The 22,368-nt window shown below is 38.6% G+C and overlaps 1 protein-coding gene across 2 annotated transcripts in view; it reads right to left on the reverse strand.

Moving 5' to 3' along the window:
• The window catches only part of LOC139951573 (cyclin-dependent kinase 17-like), an 83,188-nt gene that overhangs the window by 17,472 nt on the left and 43,348 nt on the right, over positions 1-22,368 (reverse strand). For both annotated transcript variants that reach the window (XM_071950528.1, XM_071950537.1), the window contains exons 5-8: positions 18,253-18,424; positions 13,895-13,989; positions 8,389-8,451; positions 4,883-5,006 (exon numbers count right to left, since the gene is read on the reverse strand). In XM_071950528.1, the coding sequence (XP_071806629.1) occupies positions 4,883-5,006; positions 8,389-8,451; positions 13,895-13,989; positions 18,253-18,424 (454 nt within the window). The remainder of the gene's footprint in view (positions 1-4,882; positions 5,007-8,388; positions 8,452-13,894; positions 13,990-18,252; positions 18,425-22,368) is intronic.

The following is a 22,368-nucleotide window of genomic DNA, read 5'->3' on the forward strand; positions in this document are numbered from 1 at the left end:
AATGTCAATATCTCAACCAATTAAATGCCACTCATAAGCCACTTGCATCTCAAAGAATACAACGACCCTCTTTCATTGGGCACAGGTACAATTGTCTAGCTCCCCGGGGGCATAAGCCATTGATTGCTTAGAACTGGGTCAGCACATTGTAAGCACCAGTCTATTCGGGGACTCGGAGTGGCTTCAGTGTGGTTCACATGTAATGCCGATGGTCTATAGACATTGAACTGTCAACAAACTGAACTTGGACCTGCCTGGGGAAATGAATAAAGCTTGTTTGCCGAGACGTGGCTTGGATTGAAATTGCAAGAAAAGTGACAGCTCTAAGTTATAGATGATTTCCGTCCCCCTTTTTTTTGGAGGGGAGGGGAGGAAGGGGGTGTCTAGAGCACATGGACAGAATGTTTTAATGGACGTAGCAGTGGATACCTGGAGAGTTGCTTGTTCCTAAACTCTCCTTGTTTCTGTGTAATTGCAAAGAGACGTTATGAAAATACTGACTTTTTTTGGGGGGGGGGGGGGGGGGGTTGTCTAGCCGGTAGCCCACTAATCGATTTCAAGAAACGATAGGATTATTGCAATCCCGACTTAGGATTAGTCTTAAGGTTTAAATGTTATAGTGCAAAAGCTAGGACTCGATTGAAGATTTCCCTGTGGATACTGCTATTACTGGAGAAAAATTGCCCAACCTCCTTGAGATTTCTACATTCAAGATGTTGAACAATCTAGCCGCTTGGATACTTTTCCGAATTCAGAGAGCTTCTAGAATGCAGATAATTGTTCTACACCCCTTGAACAAATTTTTAAAAAGTCAAAAGTATATAATAGCAATGGTCACACAACAAAACATTGCAAAAAGAATGCAAGTACATGTATGTGTTATGTATTCTTTCATTTATTATATTATTGGATAAAATAAAAGATTTGTTGGTGGCAATTGGTTGAAACCAAAGGTCCGTGTTTTGTGTAATGCACATAAAATAACACAGTTACACTTAATGCTAAGACAAGGTTTGCCCCTGGTGTTTCTGACAGTGGCTGCTGAATGCGCCACAGCACCCTGTTAACCCTTATAAGGTGCTACATAAACCTGTCTCATAATTCAAAACTTTCAAAAACCCTGTCATAAAAAGTTTCTGTTTGCTCAAGCACCTTGCGTACCTTATTAGTTGATACATACCCTGCATAAGACTACAGTGTGTACACCTGAGGAGGCTCAAATCTTAAAGACACTGGACACTATTGGTGATTGTCAAAGACTAGCCTTCACAGTTGGTGTATCTCAACATATGCATAAAGTAACAAACCTGTGAAAAGTTGAACTCAGTTGGTCGTCGGAGTTGCGAGATAATAATGAAAGAAGGAAAAAACACCCTTGTCACACGAGGTTGTGTGCTTTATATGCTTGATTACGAGAACTCGAATTCTAAATCTATGGTCTCAAAATCAAATTTGTGGTAAATTACCTCTTTCTCGAAAACTACATAATACTTCAGAGGGAGCCGTTTCTCACAATGTTTTATACTATCAACCTCTCCCCATTACTCATTACCAAGTAAGGTTTTATGCGAATAATTATTTTGAGTAATTACCAATAGTGTCCACTGTCTTTAAACCTCAAGAGAATCCATCCAGAAGACGTCTGAACCCTTATATCCACTTGACTTGAGACGGCGAAGAAAACCGATACTTTGTTGAGTTTCACAGAACCAACAAAGACAATTACCTCCAACCAACCCTTTGGTATTTGCCTTGGCGTGACATGAAATGTTTGAAAAGAGAAATGAAGATGTTCCCTGTCACTGCCTGTGGATATTGTCATTACTAGAGAAAAATTGCCCTACCCCCTTGAGATCTCTACGTTCCAAGTTATTGCTAGTTCCTAGCATCGTTTCTGCCGATATTTTTCCAACCGTCTTCAAAGGTAGGGTCGTACTTTGGTCATGACCCCCCCCCCCCCCCTCCAAAAAAATCAATCAATCAATCAGTAAAAATTGTGTGATTTCTATCCAAAAGTTTTTTTGTTTCAAAGACGGTAATGGTAGTAGTGAAATTATTTCGTCTGGAATGCCCCCATCTATTAAAATACAAACATTTCAATCTAAGAACCGCTTCATGGATGAATCGTTAGTCAGATTTCTGGGGGTTGGTGTCCGTTCGCAGGTTCTGCAGCCAGAGATGCAGTTAAGTTGGTACCCAATGTCACGTTACCGTCCTTGAATAAGGATTCCATTTAAAGTAACATGGTTCAGAAAAACTTTCACCCAGAAACGTTTGAATCTAAGAAATGATTCATGCGTTATTCGTTTCTTAGATTTCTGAGGGGTTGTTGTCCGTTTACAAATGTTGCCACCAGATGCAACTGGTACCCACTACAGGGCTGTATGCTTTTGTTTTTGAAAGGGCAAGGGCACCAAGGCATTTCCTCCTTAGTAAAGGGCACCCTATGAGGAACTTGTAAATTTCTACTGGGGCATTTCAAGAGCACCAAGGCGGTGACCAGGGGGCATTGGGGCAATCGCTGAAGTATCAAGCCTGCACTGACACCTCGCTAGACATAGATGGATTTGATATTGTTATTTTAAAAAAAATACCATGAAAGATTTTTCCTGTTTTCATAAAAAGTAGACACTGTACATGTACTCTGCAGGAATTTTCACATGTGATTTTGGTTGTATCTTTTAATAATTCTGCCAATACATCAGCACTACATTGATTAAAACCAATCTACATACATGAATGACCATAAAGAGCATCTTCAGGCCTGTTGGCTTTGTTTTTGAAAGGGCAAGGGCACTAAGGCATTGTCTCCTTGGGTAAAGGGCACCCTATGAGGAAATTTCCACTGGAGCATTTCGCCTTTATTGGCTCTGTGAAGTATCAGGCCTGCATTTTATACAGATAATCATTCTACATCCCTCAGAAAAGATTAAGAAAGGCAAAACTAGATGTATATAAAATAGCAATGATCGCTTTCATTTACATTTTAATGGAGTCGAGATGAATGGCGCACCACAAATGTTGCATATAGACCAAATATGAGTTATGCATGGAATAAAATGCATGAACTTATTTTTAATGATTGTTGGAGCTAGTAGAAATTGAAATGCATTTTTAGTTTTTTTGTATGGTGATCAAAATGAGAATTGCTCATTATGGTATGAATTGAGGTGAATGTTGAGAGATGTTGTGGGAGGAGGGAGGCGGACAAGTTTTATCGACAACTTAAAGGTAGAGTCATAGATTGGTTTGTGTCAATATAATGCTGATTTGTTGGCAAAGCTATAAAGAAAGATATAATGAAAGTCAGATGTGAATGTTTCAGCTGAGCTGAATACAATGTGTACTTGTTGATAAGCAAGCACACCGGACTCAAGCTCTGGTGTTTCTAATCAGCAGAGTGGGGGTTCGCGTCCCTGTCATGACACTTTTGTCCTTGAGCAAGACAGTTAACCATGATTGCTTCATCCTTTGAATTGGGCGTAGAGCTTTTCTGTTGTGTGATGCCGAGCAAGAACCTGGTGCACTTATCATTAGAGAAGGGCTTCGCCCCAGTGTTGTCTGGTATGGTTGGCTGCAGATTGCGCAACAGCCCCTTGTAAACGGTTACATGGTCATGATTGTGCTACGGGCGCGTTCGATTACCTTCCCTGGGTCAACCCCGTGGTGCTCACTCGGGTGAGCCCCTGACAAGAGCTAATCGAACAATCACTCACCCCCTCGTGGTGGCGTCGTGCACCTGGGGCCAGTCCCAAAGTGACCCACTCCACAAGCAGGGCACTGGGGGCTGACCTGGGTGAGCACCTGGAATGACGTCAAAGCTATTTGAACGTACCGAGGGCAGACCGAGGTCGACCCGGGGAAGCTAATAGAATGCACCCTAAGTAAATAAATGGGTCTTATATTTCAAACAAAGCTTCACATTCCTTTTAGAAAAAAATTATAATGAGCAATTTAAGACGCCCTTAGGTGTGAAAGCGCTACAAAAGAACTGATAATATTATTGGATTAAATTTCATTTTGTGGTAACATCTACTTTGCTGTGTAGATTTTCTTGTTCTTTGGGGACTAGGTCGGGCTTTTTATTCTACTGCCAGGGAGTAGCATTATTATTAGTAATAGCTATCTAAAGCAAATGTACAACCGAAACAGAAACAAACAACTGGAAAATGTTTGTGTCTATTCGACAACTGAATTAGTCAAGTTGACAAACTGGGGAAGAATTACGTGATGACTTCTGAGGCCTTTTACAACAGCCTGGCAAGGCAAAAGTCGACAGATTGAAACAATTTTCAGCGCAAACCTAGGATCGTTTACAGAAATGCTTCAGTGTTATCAAATCGCAGGTTTCCATTACAACCGGTGCTGTGATAAACCTTAATGCATTTATGTTCGCGAAAAATCTACACCTAATTGGACTGAAGTTACAAAGACCAACTTCAGATTTTGAGTATTAAATTGGGAACGGATTGCTTTCTTAATGTCCTTGATTCGGACAGGATCCTTGCGCATCGGAGATCTGTCAAGATTATCAAAGGATACTGGATGACATTTCGTAAAAGCCTTGAGAATTAAACACAAAAAATGTTGAAACAGAAATCTAAGCAGTTGAGGAAAATGGCCAGGAAAAAAATGATTCTTTATTTTGAGTCAAAACATGTTTTACATAAATCAATGCCATTTTGATTGAATATCGGTTTAAGGGCTATCGTAGATATTTACAATTTCCTCGATGGGGTGCCCTTTACCAATGAAAAATTGCCTTGGTGCACTTGCCCTTTAAAAAGCAAGCATACAGGCCTGCTGAGAGAACTAAAATATTCTGATTTATTTCTTTATTATTATTATTTTTTTTTTTTGGGGGGGGGGGGGCGGACCTTACCAAAATCTGCCAACTTGAGTTCACCATTGTCGTTGATGAGTAGATTCTGTGGTTTAAGATCTCTGTGAAGGACTTGACGCTTGTGACAATACTCGAGGCCTCGTAGGAGTTGAAATAAAAATAACTGCAGGGTGGAACGATAAGAAAAACAGATGTATAATATTGCCTGCTGAGGAGAGCGGGGCTCATTGTGAAGTTAATTTCCTTTTTTGTTTTGTTTTAAGGCAAGAACAACATTTTGGATGTTTGAGTAGGGTATGTGGTTTTTGTTTCACCCACTGGGGATGTGAGGATAAAACGTGCTGTCAAGAAACATCACGCTTGCAAGCAGTAAAAGTAATTACTTTTGACTTGTGTTAGCAAGGTTTTAGAATGTAAATATTTTAAGCTAAGGCGAATGCGATACGGATTCGCAACCATTAATTCCGAAGAGTTGAGCTGTGGGCAACTCCTGCAAAACATTTACAGCGAAAAACAGGGCCCTGACTTCAAATTCTGTATCGCATTCGCAGAAAGTATGAACTGATTTTAAAGGCACTGAACACGCTTGGTAATTGTCAAAGACCAGTATTCTCACTTGGTGTATCCCAACATATATGCATAAAATAACAAGCCTGTGGAAATTTGGGCTCAATTGGTCATCGAAGTTGCAAGAAAATGATGAAAGAAAAAACACCCTTGTTGTACAGAATATTAAGCTTTCAGATATGATAAAAAGGCTTCTGGACAAAAGTATTTTATTATTTTAGTGAAAAATTACCTCTTTCTCAAAAAACTACGTTACTTCAGAGGGAGTCAATTCTCACAATGTTTTATACCATCAATCAACTCTCCATTGCTTGTTACCAAGTCAGTTTTTAAGCTAACAATTATTTTGAGTAATTACCCAAAGTGTCATGTGCCTTTAAAGGGAAGGTACATGTTTGGTAATTATCAAAGACTAGTCTTCTCACTTTGTGTATCCCATCATATGCATAAAATAACAAACCTGTGAAAATTTGGGCTCAATCGGTCATCGAAGTTGCGAGAAAATAATGAAAGAAAAAACACCCTTGTTGGACGAATTTGTGTGCTTTCAGATAGAAGTCTTTTATTATTTTAGTGAGAAATTACCTCTTTCTCAAAAATTACATTACTTCAGTGGGAGTCGTTTCCCACAATGTTGTATACTATCAACAGCTCTCCAATGCTTGTTACCAAGTCAGTTTTTAAGTTAATATTTGTTTTGAGTAATTACCAAACGTGTACCTTCCACTTTAAGTATCCGTTTAAAACCGGCAGTGTCGTGGTTGTGCAATAAAATGGCAACGGCCATGCAAGGTTTAAGACTGAGTCTTTACTCTTTTAGGGAGGGATTTGAATCCCAAGCCTATTATAGTCTGGTAGTGCTGTTCTTTTCCCACTGGACTTTCACATCTCACAAATCGGTCAAGACTTAAGAGGATAAAACAAACTTTAAGCTATCTCCAGGAGACGATCAGAGCATACTGATCGAAACGTCATGTTGAAACCAATGGTTCTTTTCAGTACCACCCTAACAGTATAAGATATTTTTTTTTGTCAAATCATTTTCAAAACTAAAGAATAATTTTAATCAATGTGACACCATAAATATCCCTGACCCCAGTCTCGTCAGTTGAGTTTTTGACAGACTGAACTTCTTTAGCAATCAGGGAAATGAAACGAACAGGAAAAACCTGAATCGCGCTACGTTAGAAACGTGTGGGGTTATTTTAACGGTACAGCGAAGATAATTTATTCAACTGGAGTATGATTCATTTCATGTTCAATGTAGGTCATTCAATGGATTCTGAATGATTGATCTTCCATCCCCACCCCCCACTCCCAACTACCTAGAAAAATTAATTATCTAGCCGCCAGCATACATTTTTAATTTTGCCATCACAGTCTATTCCGACCTTATACTAGGGTGAGGTGAGACCAAAGGTGTCGAAGACTCCAAAAAAAAATATGGGAAAAGTTTTTAGATTTAGATTCTATTTATATTCACCCCGACCCAAAAGAAGGATAATAATCATACACATCTGGCTCAGAGTCTGACAAAGAAATTCCATAAGAATTTCCTGCTAAGCAAAAATGGGCAGGATATCAGTCACAAAATGCACATGTGTCATTGTATTTTGGCTAACTTAGTCTAGTAAGCATTTAATGTTGCTGTACTTAGCTTTTTGTACTTAAGCAGCTATAACATTGGACCCAGGTTAGCAAAAGAACGTAATACCAGGGCCCAATTTCATAGTGCAAAAGCAGCTAATCACAGCAAAAATATGCTTACCAGCATAAGAGTACCAGCCAAAAAGAAACAATCTACATACGTGTACAAACATCGCAAATGCAATAAGTGTGACTGGTAGCCTGCTGATATTTGCTTAGCAGAAACTAATTAAGCCATATTGGCTGCTTAAAGGCACTGGCCACTATTGGTACATTAACTACTCAAAATAATTGTTAGCATAATAACTTACTTGTTAACGAGTAATGGGGAGAGGTTGATAGTATAAAACATTGTGATAAACAGCTCCCTCTGAAGTAACATAGTTTTTGAGAAAGGAGTAACTTTCCACTAAAATATTGGATTTTGATATTATGAGACCTCATATTTAGAATTAGAGGTCTCGAAATCAAGCATCTGAAAGCACACAACTTCATGTGACAAGGGTGTTTTTTTCCTCCATTATATCTCGCAACTTGGATGACCAATCGAGTTCAAATTTTTACAGGTTTGTTATTTTGTGCATACATGTATGTTGAGATACACCGAGTGACAATTACCAAAGGCGTCCAGTGTCTTTAAGCAGCTCTATGAAGTTTGACCCTAATTAGTAAAAACATTATACCCGGTTCAAAGCAAAGACGAAGACATTTCTCGCAAAGATAATGAAACTTGAAATATATAGGATTTGAGGCATTGCATGGTGGGGTATCAATATATATTGGTTTGCGGTAACACCATGTGTGTATATCTACTTGCCAGGTAGAGTTGTTCTTAGGGAACTGTCTTGCTTTATTCTACTGCCGTGGAGTAGAAAATCGTAGGTTCGGGAGACTTCTCAGTTCTGAAAAGAACTGTCCTGCTTTATAACTATTACCAGGGCGGATGGTATAGAAATTTGACTGGACTACTACTTTAGCTTATAGGATCGTAATAAGGAGACGATGACTAGAGCAAGCTAGTCGAAACGTTGAGACCAATTCTGAACTGACTCCGCGGCAGTACAGTTATTACGATCCTATAAGCTAAAGTAGTAGTCCAGTCAAATTTCTATACCACCTGCCCTGGTAATAGTTACAAAGCAGGACAGTTTATTTCAGAACTGAGAAGTCTCCCGAACCTCCGATTTTCTACTCCACGGCAGTAGAATAAAGCAAGACAGTTCCCTAAGAACAACTCTACCTGGCAAGTAGATATACACACATGGTGTTACCGCAAACCAATATATATTGAAACTTGAAATGTTGAAATACAGAATATAGGGGAAATTTACCTTAACGTTGTTCATGCTCATGATGCTACCACAATCGTCCATGTACTGTTTCAGATCTCTCTCCTAAAAAACAAACAAACAAACAAACAAATAAACAGCTTACATAAATTGTATTAATATTCTTTTTCCCGATGCAAATTTAACATCTCTTATATCGTTGCAGTACCCGCTGCCAAAACATAGGATTCGAGCTGCCTCTAGCTACTGTGCAACTTTGATAGTCTAGTTGGTAAGACACTGCTCTAGAATTGCAATGGTTGTGGGTTCGAATCCCACCCGAGTAATATGCCTATGATATTTTTTTCACGGGACTTGGGAAGATACTGAGTAAACAGTGCCAACACACATCGGTGTACGGGTAAAAAAGAAATTAAAAAATAATAATATTCTTGCAAATTTAACATCTCTTATATCAATTGTATTTATTATCCTGTAAGGCCTGACACACAGATTCAACTGTTGCGAAGTTCTGACGCCAGAAATTCGCTTTGCATTCCCACTCGCAGGAAGTATGGACCAGGCTTTAATCTATCATCATAAATACCCAGGAAATTTTATCCATTCTGATTGGTCGAGAGGGCATTACCATAACAGAAAGAAGTGTTTAAACAAAGGCGTGATGCAGGGGGAGCCTACGCGTGGTGTTAATTTTTGCATAAAGCAATCAATACGTACCGCACCAGTAGTAAACAAAAACTTCCAGCACACGCGCGTACACACAACCATTGAGCGTAAATGAAATGATGTTTCTTCGCAAAAAAGAGCCCGATAACATGACCAAAATTGAGGGAAAAAACGATTTGTTTTACAGATTTTCCAACTTTATTTTGCTTTAAAACAAAAGGGCATTTACGAATGAGAATATAAAAGAGTAAAGTAAAGACTCACAACCACATCACTGTTAAGAGCTGTTAATAGTATAAAACATTGTGAGAAACGGCTCCCTCTGAAGTGACAAGGTTTGTGAGAAAGAAGTAATTTCCCTCTAAAATTTGAAATGATTTCAAGACCTCAGCTGAGGTCTTGAATTCAAGCATCTGAAAGCACACAACTTGTGCGACAAGGGTGTTTTTTCTTCCTGATTCTCTCGTAACTTCGACGACCAATTGAGTTCAAATTTTCACAGGTTTGTTATTTTATGAATATGTTGAGATGTACCAAGTGAGAAGACTGGTCTTTGACAGTTTCCATACATAGGTAGATCATCACAAATCCACAGTTAAACCATGATAACTCAAGACACATGTACAGTTTGTACAAATTCAAAATTAATTGAATTATATCAGCAGACATGTACAGACTGATGCTTTCATTCTCACAAAGTGACATTGCATTTTGAATCAAGCTTTTCAATGAAACACTCCATTAGACACTGACAAATTTGAATGTCAGAGGCAGCAATGCCACACTGCCGCCGTCCTACTTTATAAATAGAGTGACAAACAACTCGGCAAAGAGGATGTTGGGCGCATTGTAACATTCCAATGAGTTTAGCTTTAAATTATGATCTCAATGCTGAACGGAAAATCAGTTACAGTCATTTCTCATCTCATGAATTCAGTCGGGTTTTGGGATGTTTTTATTTTTTTTAGTTTTTTTTTATATATTTTTTACGTAGTGAGAGAAAAATCATTGAAGTGATCCTTACGTTTGTAAAATACTCATGCCAAATTAGGTGAGGTTAACGGTAGCACTATGTGTATATCTTTTTTGAGTAGTGTTGGCTCTGAAAAATAACTGGTGGGTAACAACTCAACGTTTCGATCAGTTTGCTCTCTCCTGAAGACCATCAGAGTATACTGATCGAAACATTGGGTTGTCAACCATCAGTTCTTCTCAGAACAAACAGCACAAAAGAGATACATGTATAGACCTTTATCACGGTGTGGTCATCTTGATTTTACTCCATTCCAACTCATTGTAACCAAACTGAGGCTGGACGAAATTATAGTCTGGTGCCATGTTTGCGCAATGAATGTTAGCAGTCATTACTGTTATTGGAAACAGGGAACATGACCAAGATGGTAACAGCGTGACAAAGGTCTATAGCCATGGTGCTACCGCAAACCTCACCTAGTTATACTCCAAACCAAGTTGCAAATCCTACTTAAAGGAACACGTTGCCTTGGATCGGTCGAGTTGGTCTTTGAAAAGCGTTTGTAACCGTTTTTTATAAAATGCATATGGGTAGAAAGATGTTGTAAAAGTAGAATACAATGATCCACACAAACATGCCTCGAAATTGCATGGTTTTTCCTTTTACCTTGTCGACTAACACGTCGGCCATTTATAGGGGTCAAAATTTTGACTCCCATAAATGGCCGACCATGTTAATTCGCACAGTAGAAGGAAAACCACGCAATTTCGAGGCAAACTTGTGTGGATCATTGTATTCTACTTTTAAAACATCTTTCCAACCATATGCATTTTATAAAAAACGGTTACAAACGCTTTTGTTTTGACCAACTCGTCCGATCCAAGGCAACGTGTTCCTTTAATATCCATGGCCATGTTTGCACTTGCCTCAGAAGGAGGGGGGGGCGGTCAATGAAGAAAATAATACTTCCTGCAAAAAACAATTTTGTATAAAGAGTAGGTTCAATTTTGCATTATCCCTCAACAATTCTAATGTGTGGATAAGTGGGGGCTGTCAGCATAGAGCATATGGAGTCGGCAAGCGTAGCAATCCGTACAGTGTGTGTGTTATTGATAACGCCGTCATGCGTGCATTTTTGGACATGAAGATGGCACGCACAAGTGTTAACGGTGTTTACGGACTGTGTGTAGACTCAGAGTAGTCAGCATGTATTCTCACGTTGACAATCAGGGCTCAACTTCATTAAGCTGTTCAGCAGAAAACCAAGCCTGTACGCTTCGTTTTTGAAAGGGTAAGGGCACCAAGGCATTTTCTCCTTGGTAAAGGGCACCTATATGAGTAAATTTCTATTGTCTCAGCATTTCCAGGGGAACCAAGGCAATGACCAGAGGGCAGGGAGGCAATCGCCTTTGTTGCCTCCAGGAAGTACATGTATCAGACCTGGAAAATACTGCTGAACAAATTTCTTTGCTAAGCAACAATCGAGTGGGGCACCAGTCACAATAATGTTAACTTAAAGTAATTTTGGCTGGCAAGCTGTTTCCGTTAACTAATACTTTTCATAAAGCTGTTTCGCAGGGGAAAAAAATGCTTGACAAATTTCTTTGCTGAGCAAAATATTGAGTGGGCACCAGTCACAAAGTACACTTTTATATGTAATTTTGGCTGGTAACCTGTTTCTGTTAGATATACTTTTCATGGAGACATGTTGATAGTTTAATACATTGTGAGAAACGACTCCCTTGAAAGTACATGTAACATAATTTCATTTCTCACTAAAACATTGAATTTGAAAAAGACTTTAGGCCTGAAGTCTTTTTTTCGGGTATCTGTAAGCACAGACATTTTGTGCAGCAACTGCGTTTTTTCTTTTGATTATTTATTGCAACTTTGATGACCAAATGACCCCATGACCCCAAATTTGTACAGATTCATATTTAATGCATGTTGGGATACACCAAATAAGAATACTGGTCTTTGACAATTACCAAATGTGTCTAGTGCCTTTAATTAAAAGTAATTCTCTGCCATGTTATTATTCAAAAGCATGCGGGAGATCGGTTGTTAAAAGAAATTGATGTCACCCATTGTGCTCTTTGACATGCTCCACATGTCTCGCACACAATGAATAATTTATCCACGTTTCTCATTAATAAGTCAAGTCTGTCGCTGGAGAAAATAGATTAAAATCAGTAAGCTCATGTTTACAATACAGAAAACATGTGCATTGTGTTGTTGGTCATAATGTTCTTGGATATCATCAAGTGTCTTTGAACACATAGATTTGATCCCTTTTGTAATATTTATCTGTAAATCTGTAAATTTGTTGTTAGGAAACTGTTAATTTTTCCACATGTATGTGTATCTTTAAATGGAATGTATACGTTTGGTAATAATGACACTTAAAATTAGTGGCAATTAAAAACTTACTTGGTTAAAAGTAAATGCAACTTTTGATAGTGTACATGGTGTATAGCATTTTGAGAATCATTTCACTTTGAAGTATTGTGATTATGAAAAGTAAGTCCCCCAAAATTTGAATCTGAGAAGTGTTACTGACACTGTATCAATGTTGATATTATTTCAAAATGAAGGCATCACAAAACTGAATGTGACCTTGGAGCCCCTGTTTAAAGACAATGGACACTATTGGTAATTGTCAAAGACCAGTCTTCTCACTTGGTGTAACTCAACATAACAAATCTGTGAAAATTTGAGCTCAATCGGTCATCGAAGTTGCAAGATAATAATAAAAGACAAAATACCCTTGCCACACGAAGTTGTGTGCTTTCTGATGCTTGATTTAGAGACCTCAAATTCTAAATCTGAGGTCTCAAAATCAAATTCGTGGAAAATTACTTCTTTCTCGAAAACTACATTACTTCAGAGGGAACCGTTTCTCACAATGTTTTATACTATCACCTCTCCTCATTACTCGTTACCAAGTAAGGTTATCTGCTAATTATTATTATTTTGAGTAATTACCAATAGTGTCCACTGCCTTTAATGTCTGTCACCACAGTGTCACATTCATTTATGTCCAGAGCTAAAGAAAGTGACCATGGGGGGAAAGAAATGTCGTAATCCATTCCAACCACAACTGCAGCTATTAGTCAAGTTGTTGTTGAGTCAAATGCTCTTGAAGCACAATGGTCTATGATTTCATTTTTGTTTCTCCAATTTGTGAACACGCCAAAAAACAGGGGCTGGTATAAGCACAATAATAAGCACCAACAGTTACCAGCCAAAACGCAATATGGTGTATCTTGATAAAGCACAATAATAACACCAATGGTTACCAGCCAAATTGCAATACGATATATGTTGTTTACGGTTGGTTTCCCCGCTAGTAAATATTTTTAGCTTAGTTTCGCTTTTTTTCCTGCAGCCAACTTTAGACAATTAGCTGTTTACAGATAACAACTTAGGCGCCCGCGATGGCACTCGAACTTCCGTCACTAGAGCTTCCTACCACCTGGCGTCTTGTCTATTCTTAACTTTGCTGTAAAGTCATCTTTGTTTAATTTGAACAAAGGGGCCACCTGCACTAACTGCTGGTGTTTTACTGGTCACTTTGACGTCATTAATATATTCATGATTATAAAAGTCGGTGGCTCAGGTTCACTTGTACCTTGGAGCTGCTACACCCCCCCCCCCCAAAAAAAAGACCTTGGTATGCTTTGTTTTTTAAAGGGCAATGACACCAAGGCATTTTCTCCTTGGTAAAGGACATCCTTTGAAGAAATTGTAAATTGCTACTGAAGCATCTCAGGTGCACCAGGGCGATGGCAGGGGGCGTGGAGGCATTTGCCTTTGTTGCCTCAGTGTGAAGTACCATGCCTTCATTTCTACAGGGAAGCAGTGCTATGAAACTGGTTCTAAAGGCCTCAATCTTCAATACATACTTACCAAATATTCAAAGACTAGTGTGAGAGATTTTTCTGTATGGACGATGTCATGTAGCGTCACGATGTTTGCGTGCTTCAAGCCTTTCAGTAAAGAAACTATAAATCAAGAGAAGATATACAAGAAACATTAGAGTTAGACAGTCATCATTAGCACAAAATAGGTTTCTCATTAACTTCTCATTCTTTATCCCCGATGCAAATGTCCATCTATAACATGTACATGTAAGTACATGTAAGTTACACCTTTTTAGCATCCCGCAGGCATGAAAGGGCAAGTTGAGAAATGGTGTTTAGTAGCCCCTAGCAGTTTTTGTACGCCAGGCCAGCTAGTGTGGTTAAGAGTACTGATATGTACACAGAGTTGAGCAAGCTGAAACATTTCCTTGCAGTCAGTCATCAACTCCCTTTTCCCTCAGATGGACACGCTATTACACGCTACCATACACCATAATGCACCCAGGCAGTGTGGATTGCAAGATAACCACTGTGATAATGTCAATCTTGCAGTAATGGAGGATGTTCGTTAAAGGCACTGGACACCTTTGGTAATAACCCATTAGGAGTTAGATTTAAATAATGTCTGGTACAATGACTCGCTTACATGAAGTTACGATGCACCCCTTACATTTTAATTCCTCAGACTATCGAGACAGTTCCTATGCTCGTGATTAGGGGCAAGCTTTATTTTTCAAGTTACATAAGAGACGGTGAACACCCATACACAATTCTGATGGGATGTGTATGGCACAATGGTACCAGGGTTTGCTCATCCTGGAGGTTCAAACGTAAAGGGTGCATTGTAACCAAACACGTCATTGTAATAGACACTATTCAAATTTAACTCGCAATTATGGCTTATTGTCAAAGACCAGTATTCTTAAATTGTACTTGGTGTATCCTAACATATGCATAAAATACGAATCTCTAAACATTTGGACTCAATTGTTGTTGCAAAAAAATAATGAAAGAAAAATCACCCTTGGTGCACAAAATTGTGTGTGTGCTCTCAGATGCATTAATAAAAGGCTTCAGGCCTGAAGTTTTTTGTTAATAATTGATTGAGAAATTACGTCTCTGTTACCTCAGAGGGATCCATTTCTCACAATGCTATCAACAGCTCTCAAATGTTCATTACCAAGTAAGTTTTTATTCTAACAATTATTTTGAGATTACGAATAGTGTCCAGTGCCTTTGAGTCAAAGCTAGCAACTCGGAGCGTTCAACCTCAGTCTGATTAATGGCAAAGTTTGATGTAGTACGACAACGTTTTTTTATGCGTAATTTGATTTCAAAGGTTAATATCGGGTAGAACTGTGAGGGAAAAAATATCACCTAATAATCTTAATATTCGATCACTAAGGAAGTTTAAATATTTACATTTGGTGGGTGGCAAGTAAAATGTAAATGCAAAGGTCAGATAATGTGTGTTTACTGACTGCTACAACCAAAATCAGCGGGGTTTTGGTTTGTTTGTTTGTTCAAACAAACAATGTTTGTTTGTTTGTTTGTTTGTTTGTTTGTTTGTTTGTTTGTTTGTTTGTTTGTTTGTTTATTTGTTTGTTTGTCTGTGTTTGTTTGTTTTTTTGTTTGTTTGTTTGTTCATGTTTTTTTTTTTAAAGTTTATTCGGTTAGGCCTAAGGTGTTCCTGAATATGACTTCTATTTCAGAGGGAAATATTTCAAAGAAAAAATTTGTCTAATATGATCTTCATAATCAGTAAGCTTACAGACTCCAATTAACCAATGAGTTTTTTATTTGTTTATTTTATTTATCCTAACCGGTGATGTGTAATACACCTTTAAAGGCAGGTTGTTCTTTAAGTACTTGTAAAAGACCAGTATTCTCACTTGGTGTCTCCCTTAATCCTGGGCTCACTTAATCATTGAAGTTGCGGCAAAACAATGAAGAAAAAACACCTTTATTGCATAAGGGCTTCAGCTTTCTCTAAAAAGGTAAGGTTTCTAACAGTTGGATTGAGGCATTGCATGGTGAGGTACTATCAATATTTGGTTTGCGGTAACACCATGTGTATATCTACTTGCCAGGTAGAGTTTGTTCTTTAGAGAATATATTCTACTACCGCAGAGTAGTTTTTTCGGGAGACTACTCTGTTCTGAGAAGACCTATCCTGCTTTTTAACAATGTTTTATAATATCAGCAGCTCTTCGTTGCTCATTACCAAGTTAATTTTCATGGTCATTAATTACCAAGGTTCACCCTCCCTTATTGACCCATTTCACCTGACGTCATCATCAGAAAAATCTTGAATGCGCCATAGGGCAATTTCACTGTGCGTTTTCATATACAACTCTATGCCGTGCTTTATGCAGTGGAGTGTGCATTTTAGGCGACGCGGCGTTAATAAAAGTAAACCTAACTGCCACCAACATGGTTAGCGTGCCATCAGTCGCCGCGTGTGACGCGCGTGCAAGGGGTCAATATGACCAAATGAAAACCTACAAACATCGCTGTCTTAATATCAGAACGCAACACCCCCGTCCAGTCTGTAGGCCTAACCGTTTTAACTTCCAGCTAAGTAGGCTATCATGCGTGGACATGTGTAGCACACTGTGGCAAACACGATTTACCAATGATGCACGCACCCAAACAAAAAATTTCCTGGCACAACATTTAATGGCTAAAGAGAGAAAATCCATTGCGGAGCCGACAATTTACATACCAGACAGATCCTACACAGGAGAAACCAACAGTGAACCGACTGCACTTTGAAGCAACAAAACAAATTGATCAATTTTTGGGGGGTTCTCTCTTTTTTTTTTTTTTTTTTTTCTTTTTCTTTTTCTCAGATAGCTGACCCAGATAAATAATGAGACAATATTGATGGTTTATGCTGAACCTGTAGGTCGTGACTGCCGTGCACACATTTTGGAAATACACCACTGTTTATACACCGTTCTCTTTTGGACCGTGAGTGATTGTTACCGAGAAACATTTTAATTACATAATTTGATTGGACGATGGCCCGCTGCATTAATAACAACCAGTCCCAGGCCTGTTACGCATTGTTTTTGAAAGGGCAAGGGCATCAAGGCATTTTCTCCTTAGTAAATGGCACCCTATGAAGAAATTGAAATTTCTACTTGGGCATTTCAAGGGCACCTAGGCAATGACCAGGGGGCGTTGAGGCAATCGCCTTCGGGGCCTCTGTGAAGTATCAGGCCTCAATTACCTTCTAGGATTCAAACCACATTTTTAACATTGAAGTTGTTGTAGCAGGATATTCCTCCCTACATACATGTAAGCACAGGAATTGCGGGAACATTTTGGGGGATGCAATGAATAGATTGTGTAGATGGGGTTCTGCGCTTTAACTGATAAGGAGACTGGATAAATTTAAGCTTGAAAGTTGGTCCTCCTCATCTTGGGAAGAGGATAAGTGTTCCACAAAACTGGCAGCAAATCAGTTGGGGGGGGGAACACGTTTCCTTTTAAGTTTTTTTCTTTTTTTCTTCTGGGGTAAAAGCAAAATTTTGAAATGGCTGGCCTGCCAAAAAATTGAAAGGAAATCTGAAGTTTAGTTGTTGGAAAATATCGTTGATTGGTCTACAAGAGGCTGAAAGAATTGTTAACAAAAATTGAGTACTTTTGATTATTTAGCATTTACCATTGACTTCTTCGGGAGTTTATTTAGTGCGGTGCAAACTTTAGCCAGAGCGTATGACGTCACACTTCAAGGTTCGTGAATTACGTCAGAGATCTGCCTTTAGCCCACATCTAACCACCTTTAACCTGCATCACTTTACATGGCCTTCATAGTTCTGGAGATTTGCAGTTAAATCTGACGTAGATGCGTATGACGTATAAGCCAGTACCTAATTATTCTAGATAAGGACAGAGGGCCACAATGTGTGAGTCTGGCGCCCTCTAGTGGCCAGGCGCGTCTCCAGGCGCGTCATAAACTCCCTGGTGCACAAGGCGTATCCATTCAGTATTTAGATGTATGCACGCTACTGGGGATGACCTTTTGGGGAAGGGAACGTGTGTCACGCTTCATCTCCGATTTCAAGATGAGAAAACTGACTGTGATCTGAGAAAGAACATTTCCCCAATGGGAGTGAAAAAACAGGTTCTAGGCTATAAATATAACAGGTAGAGTATCGAGATAAGCTTGCATGTGCTTCTATCAAATAATTATAATAGTAGGGGCTTCTTATATAGCGCTCATATCCGCCACTCGGTGACACTCAAGGTGCTTCAACGTTCAATATTTTCCTGTAAGGTATGTGGGACTATGTGTGAATAAATGAGACCTTTTCTGCTCCTTTTTACCAATCAAACCAGGAGAAAATGCCTTGGTGCCCTTGCCCTTTCAAAAATGAAGCATAGAGGCCTCCCTACCTTCTCTTATTGCAGTGCAAGGCGCCCCTTCTTCATGTTCCAGACGGATTTCTTTAAGAGCTACCAGGTTGTCCGTCAGTCTGCTCCTTCCTTTAAATACTGTTGCATAAGTACCCTCGCCTAGTTTATCCAGCTTGGTGTAAGTTTCCATCTTGCCGAACCCAATTTCAGACTGCAAAGACAAATCAAGCAGATATTTTTTTCATAATCACGTTTTACGGTGTGTTCACACAGAAAAACAACAACCCTGGCAAACAAGATTCCCATTAAAGGGTTTGGGTACGTTTTATTGGACACAAAACACAATGTTCACAGATTTACATTAAGCTTACACCGTTCTTGAGAAATGAGTAAAACAATGCTGTCAAAATAATGTTCATGTAAGTTTAGCATGTAATTTTTGTGACTTGTTTTTCAGAATGTACAGCACCTCATCAAGTAATATTTTAAGGGAAGCTTTCTAATTCTACTGCCATTATCTTCAAACTGTGTAAGTTTAACGTAAATCTGGTGGAAGTGTCGTGGCCGAGCGGTTAAGAGCACCGAATTCAAACTCTGGTGTTTCTGATCAGCAGAGTGTGGGTTCGAATCCCCAGCCGTGACACTGTGTCCTTGAGCAAGACACTTAACCATTGCTTCGTCCTTCGGATGGGACGTAAAGCCGTTGGTCCCATGTGTTGTGTAACGCATGTAAAAGAACCCAGTGCACTTATCGAAAAGAGAAGGGGTTCGCCCCGGTGTTCCTGGTTGTGGCTGCTTAATGCGCCGTAGCACCTTGTAAACCCTTATATAAGGTGCTAAATAATTGGGTCTCAGAATTCATCACTGCAATAACCTATCTTTCTGAAAGTTTGTATATACTCAGCGCCTTGAGTACCTTGTTTGGTAGATACGTGCGCTATATAAGACTTCAATATTATTATTATTATTATCTGTGGACACTGTGTTTTGTGTACTACCAAACATAACCCCAATCCTTTAAAAGAAGGTATACTTTCTCCAAATAGTTTATACTTCCAAACAGCTGCAGTGCTTCTCACCAAATAAGTTTTGATGGTCAAAATTTTGTTGCCTATTCACCAATCTATGACCATGCCTGAACTCTACATGCTTCAGTTTCATACAAGTATTTCTTCTTCAAAAACTTCTTAAAACTTTCCACCTTGTATTTTTGTGTGCCTTTCTTCCTCGATATAAAACTCCCAAATTTCCTACATCTGACAAGTTTGACGATTTAAGGTGAAGTTTTTTTTACCCATTCTTTATTTCTGGTCCTCCTTTAAAACAAGTTTACTGCTTTAAAGGGAAGGTACACATTTGGTAATTACTCAAAACAAATATTATCTCAAAAACTGACTTGGTAACTAGCATTGGAGAGCTGTTGATAGTACAAAACATTGTGGAAAACGACTCCTCTGAAGTAACATAGTTTTTGAAAAAGAAGTAGTTTCTCACTAAAGTAATAAAAGACTTCTAGCTAGAAGTCTTTTATTCCTATCTGAAAGCACACAAATTCGTCCAACAAGGGTGTTTTTTCTTTCATCATTTCCTCCCTACTCCGATTATCGATTGAGCTCAAACTTTCACAGGTTTGTTATTTCATGCATACGTTGATATCCACCAAGTGAGAACACTGGTCTTTGACAATTACCAATAGTGTAACTTTCCTTTAAATCAAAAATCTTAACCCCTCATCTTTAATTCTTTCCCAAACTAGCAACTGTCCCTTTCAACAAACAAAAACAAGGTCTGAATGTTGTTGTTTTTTGTCTTCTTGACGTATTAACTCCCTCCTACGAAGATTGTTGGATCTCAATAACCCAATCTTCTTAAAAGGCACCGTACACATTTGGTAATTGTCAAAGACCCGTCTTCTCACTTGGTGTATCTCAACATATATGCACAAAATAACAAACTGTGAAAATTTGAACTCAATTGGTAGTCGAAGTTCAGGATCAAATTCTGAGGTCTCGGAATCAAAAATCAAATATTTTAGTGAGAAAATACTTATTTCTTGACACTGGACACTACTCAAATGGTAATTTAACTCAGTATAGTTGTTAGCATAAAAACTTCCTTGGTAATGAGTAATGAAGAGATGTTGACAATATAAAACATTGTGAGAAACAACTCCCTCTGAAGTGACATAGTATTTGAGAAAGAGGTTAACTTCTCAGTCAAATAATAAAAGACTACAGTGAAGCCTTTTATTACATATAGGCATCTGAAAGCACACAAAGTGACGCAACAAAAGCGTGGTGGTTTTGGGGGGTTTTTTTTTTAAAAATTTTTCCATTATTTCCTTGCATTTTCGATGACCAATTAGGTTATAATAAGTAGGATTTGAAACCTTGCATGGTGGAAATACAATATGGAAAGGTTTGCGAAATTACCATGTGATGACTGTCTCTAAATGAGTTGGGGGTGGTTCTGAAAAGAACCGTTGGTTTCAACTCAACATTTCGATCAGTATGCTCTGATCGTCTTCTGGAGATTACACCCATATTTTCACAGGTTTGTTATTTTATGCATAATGTTGGGAAACAACGTGTGAGAATACTGTTCTTTGACAATTACCAAAAGTGTCCAGTGCCTTTAATGATACAATTGTCAAGACCGAGACTAGAACCCACACTCAGGGGCTGTTTAGAAAGACCCTAGCTTGAGTCCAGTGGGCTTGACAACTAGGCTGTGACAACAAGCCATTCAAGGGACTTTGTAGACGAGCCTACCAATATCTCTAAGTGAGAATACTGGTCTTTGACAATTATCAAAGGTGTCCAGTGCCTTTAAGGACTATACAGCTGTGATGTTTTTCCCGTAGCAAACATGGACCGTCTTAACACAACGGTAATCAGCCCCAAATGTCAGCCAGATCTTCTTTCTAGCCTCCCCGAAAAAAATACTCCTCTCAATTTGCTTTCTCCATCAAAGGAAAAGCTAATCTAGATGGACATGTTTATTGACGGAAGAGAAAACAGTGAGGAGAGGATGTAGAGACCAATAGGGGATTCGCCCCAGGAGAAGCTGTATCGTACAGCTCCAATGAATGTTGCACTATTTTAAGACCCTTATAGCTGGACCTATTAAAGGCACTGGACACTATTGGTAATTATTATAAATAATTGTTAGCATCAAAACTTACTTGGTAACAACCAATGGAGAGCTGTTGATAGTATGAAACATTGTGAGAATCAATTGGCTCCCTCTGAAGTAATGTAGTTTACGAGAAAGAAGTAATTTTACACTTTAAGGCAGTGGACACTATTGGTAATTACTCAAAATTATTATTATCAAAAAAACCTCACTTGGTATACGAGTAATGGGGAGAGGTTGATAGTTCAAAACACTGTGAGAAACCGCTCCCTCTGAAGTGACGTAGTTTTTAAGAAAGAAGTATTTTTCCAAAAATTTGATTTTGAGACCTCAGATTTAGAATTTGAGGTCTCATCTTTCATTGTTATTTCGCAACTTCGATGACCGATTGAGCTCAAATTTTCACAGGTTTGTTATTTTATGCATATGTTGAGATACAGCAAGTGAGAAGACTAGTCTTTGACAATTACCAACAGTGTCCATTGTCTTTAAATATATTTGAATTTGATTACCGAGACCTCAGAATTAGATTTTGAGGTCACGAAATCAAGCATTTGAAAGCATAAAACTTCGTGTGACAAATGTGTTTTTTTCTTTCATTATTATCTCCCAACTCTGATGACCAATTGAGTTCAAATTTTCACAGATTTGTTTTTTTGTGCATATGTTGAGATACAACAAGTGAGAAGACTGGTCTTTGACAATTACCAAACCACAGATAAATATTAAACTTACATGGTTTAAAGGTGGTAAAAAGCTTCCCATAAAATCATACTTGCTGAGGTGCTGTAGATTTTGAGAAATGAGTCAGGAAAATAATCTTGCTCAGTGAGACGAAAATTGCTTTTAAAGCATTCAATTGGTCGTCGAAGTTGCAAGATATTTCTCATAATGTTTTACACTATCAACCTCTCCCCGTTACTCGTAATCCCAAAGGTTTTATGATAATGATTATTTTGAGTAACTACCAATAGTGTTCACTGCCTTTAACAATAACGATGTAAAGATAATATGGTAGAA

The sequence above is a fragment of the Asterias amurensis genome, chromosome 2 (assembly GCF_032118995.1).
Source record: "Asterias amurensis chromosome 2, ASM3211899v1".
Classification (NCBI taxonomy): domain Eukaryota; kingdom Metazoa; phylum Echinodermata; class Asteroidea; order Forcipulatida; family Asteriidae; genus Asterias; species Asterias amurensis.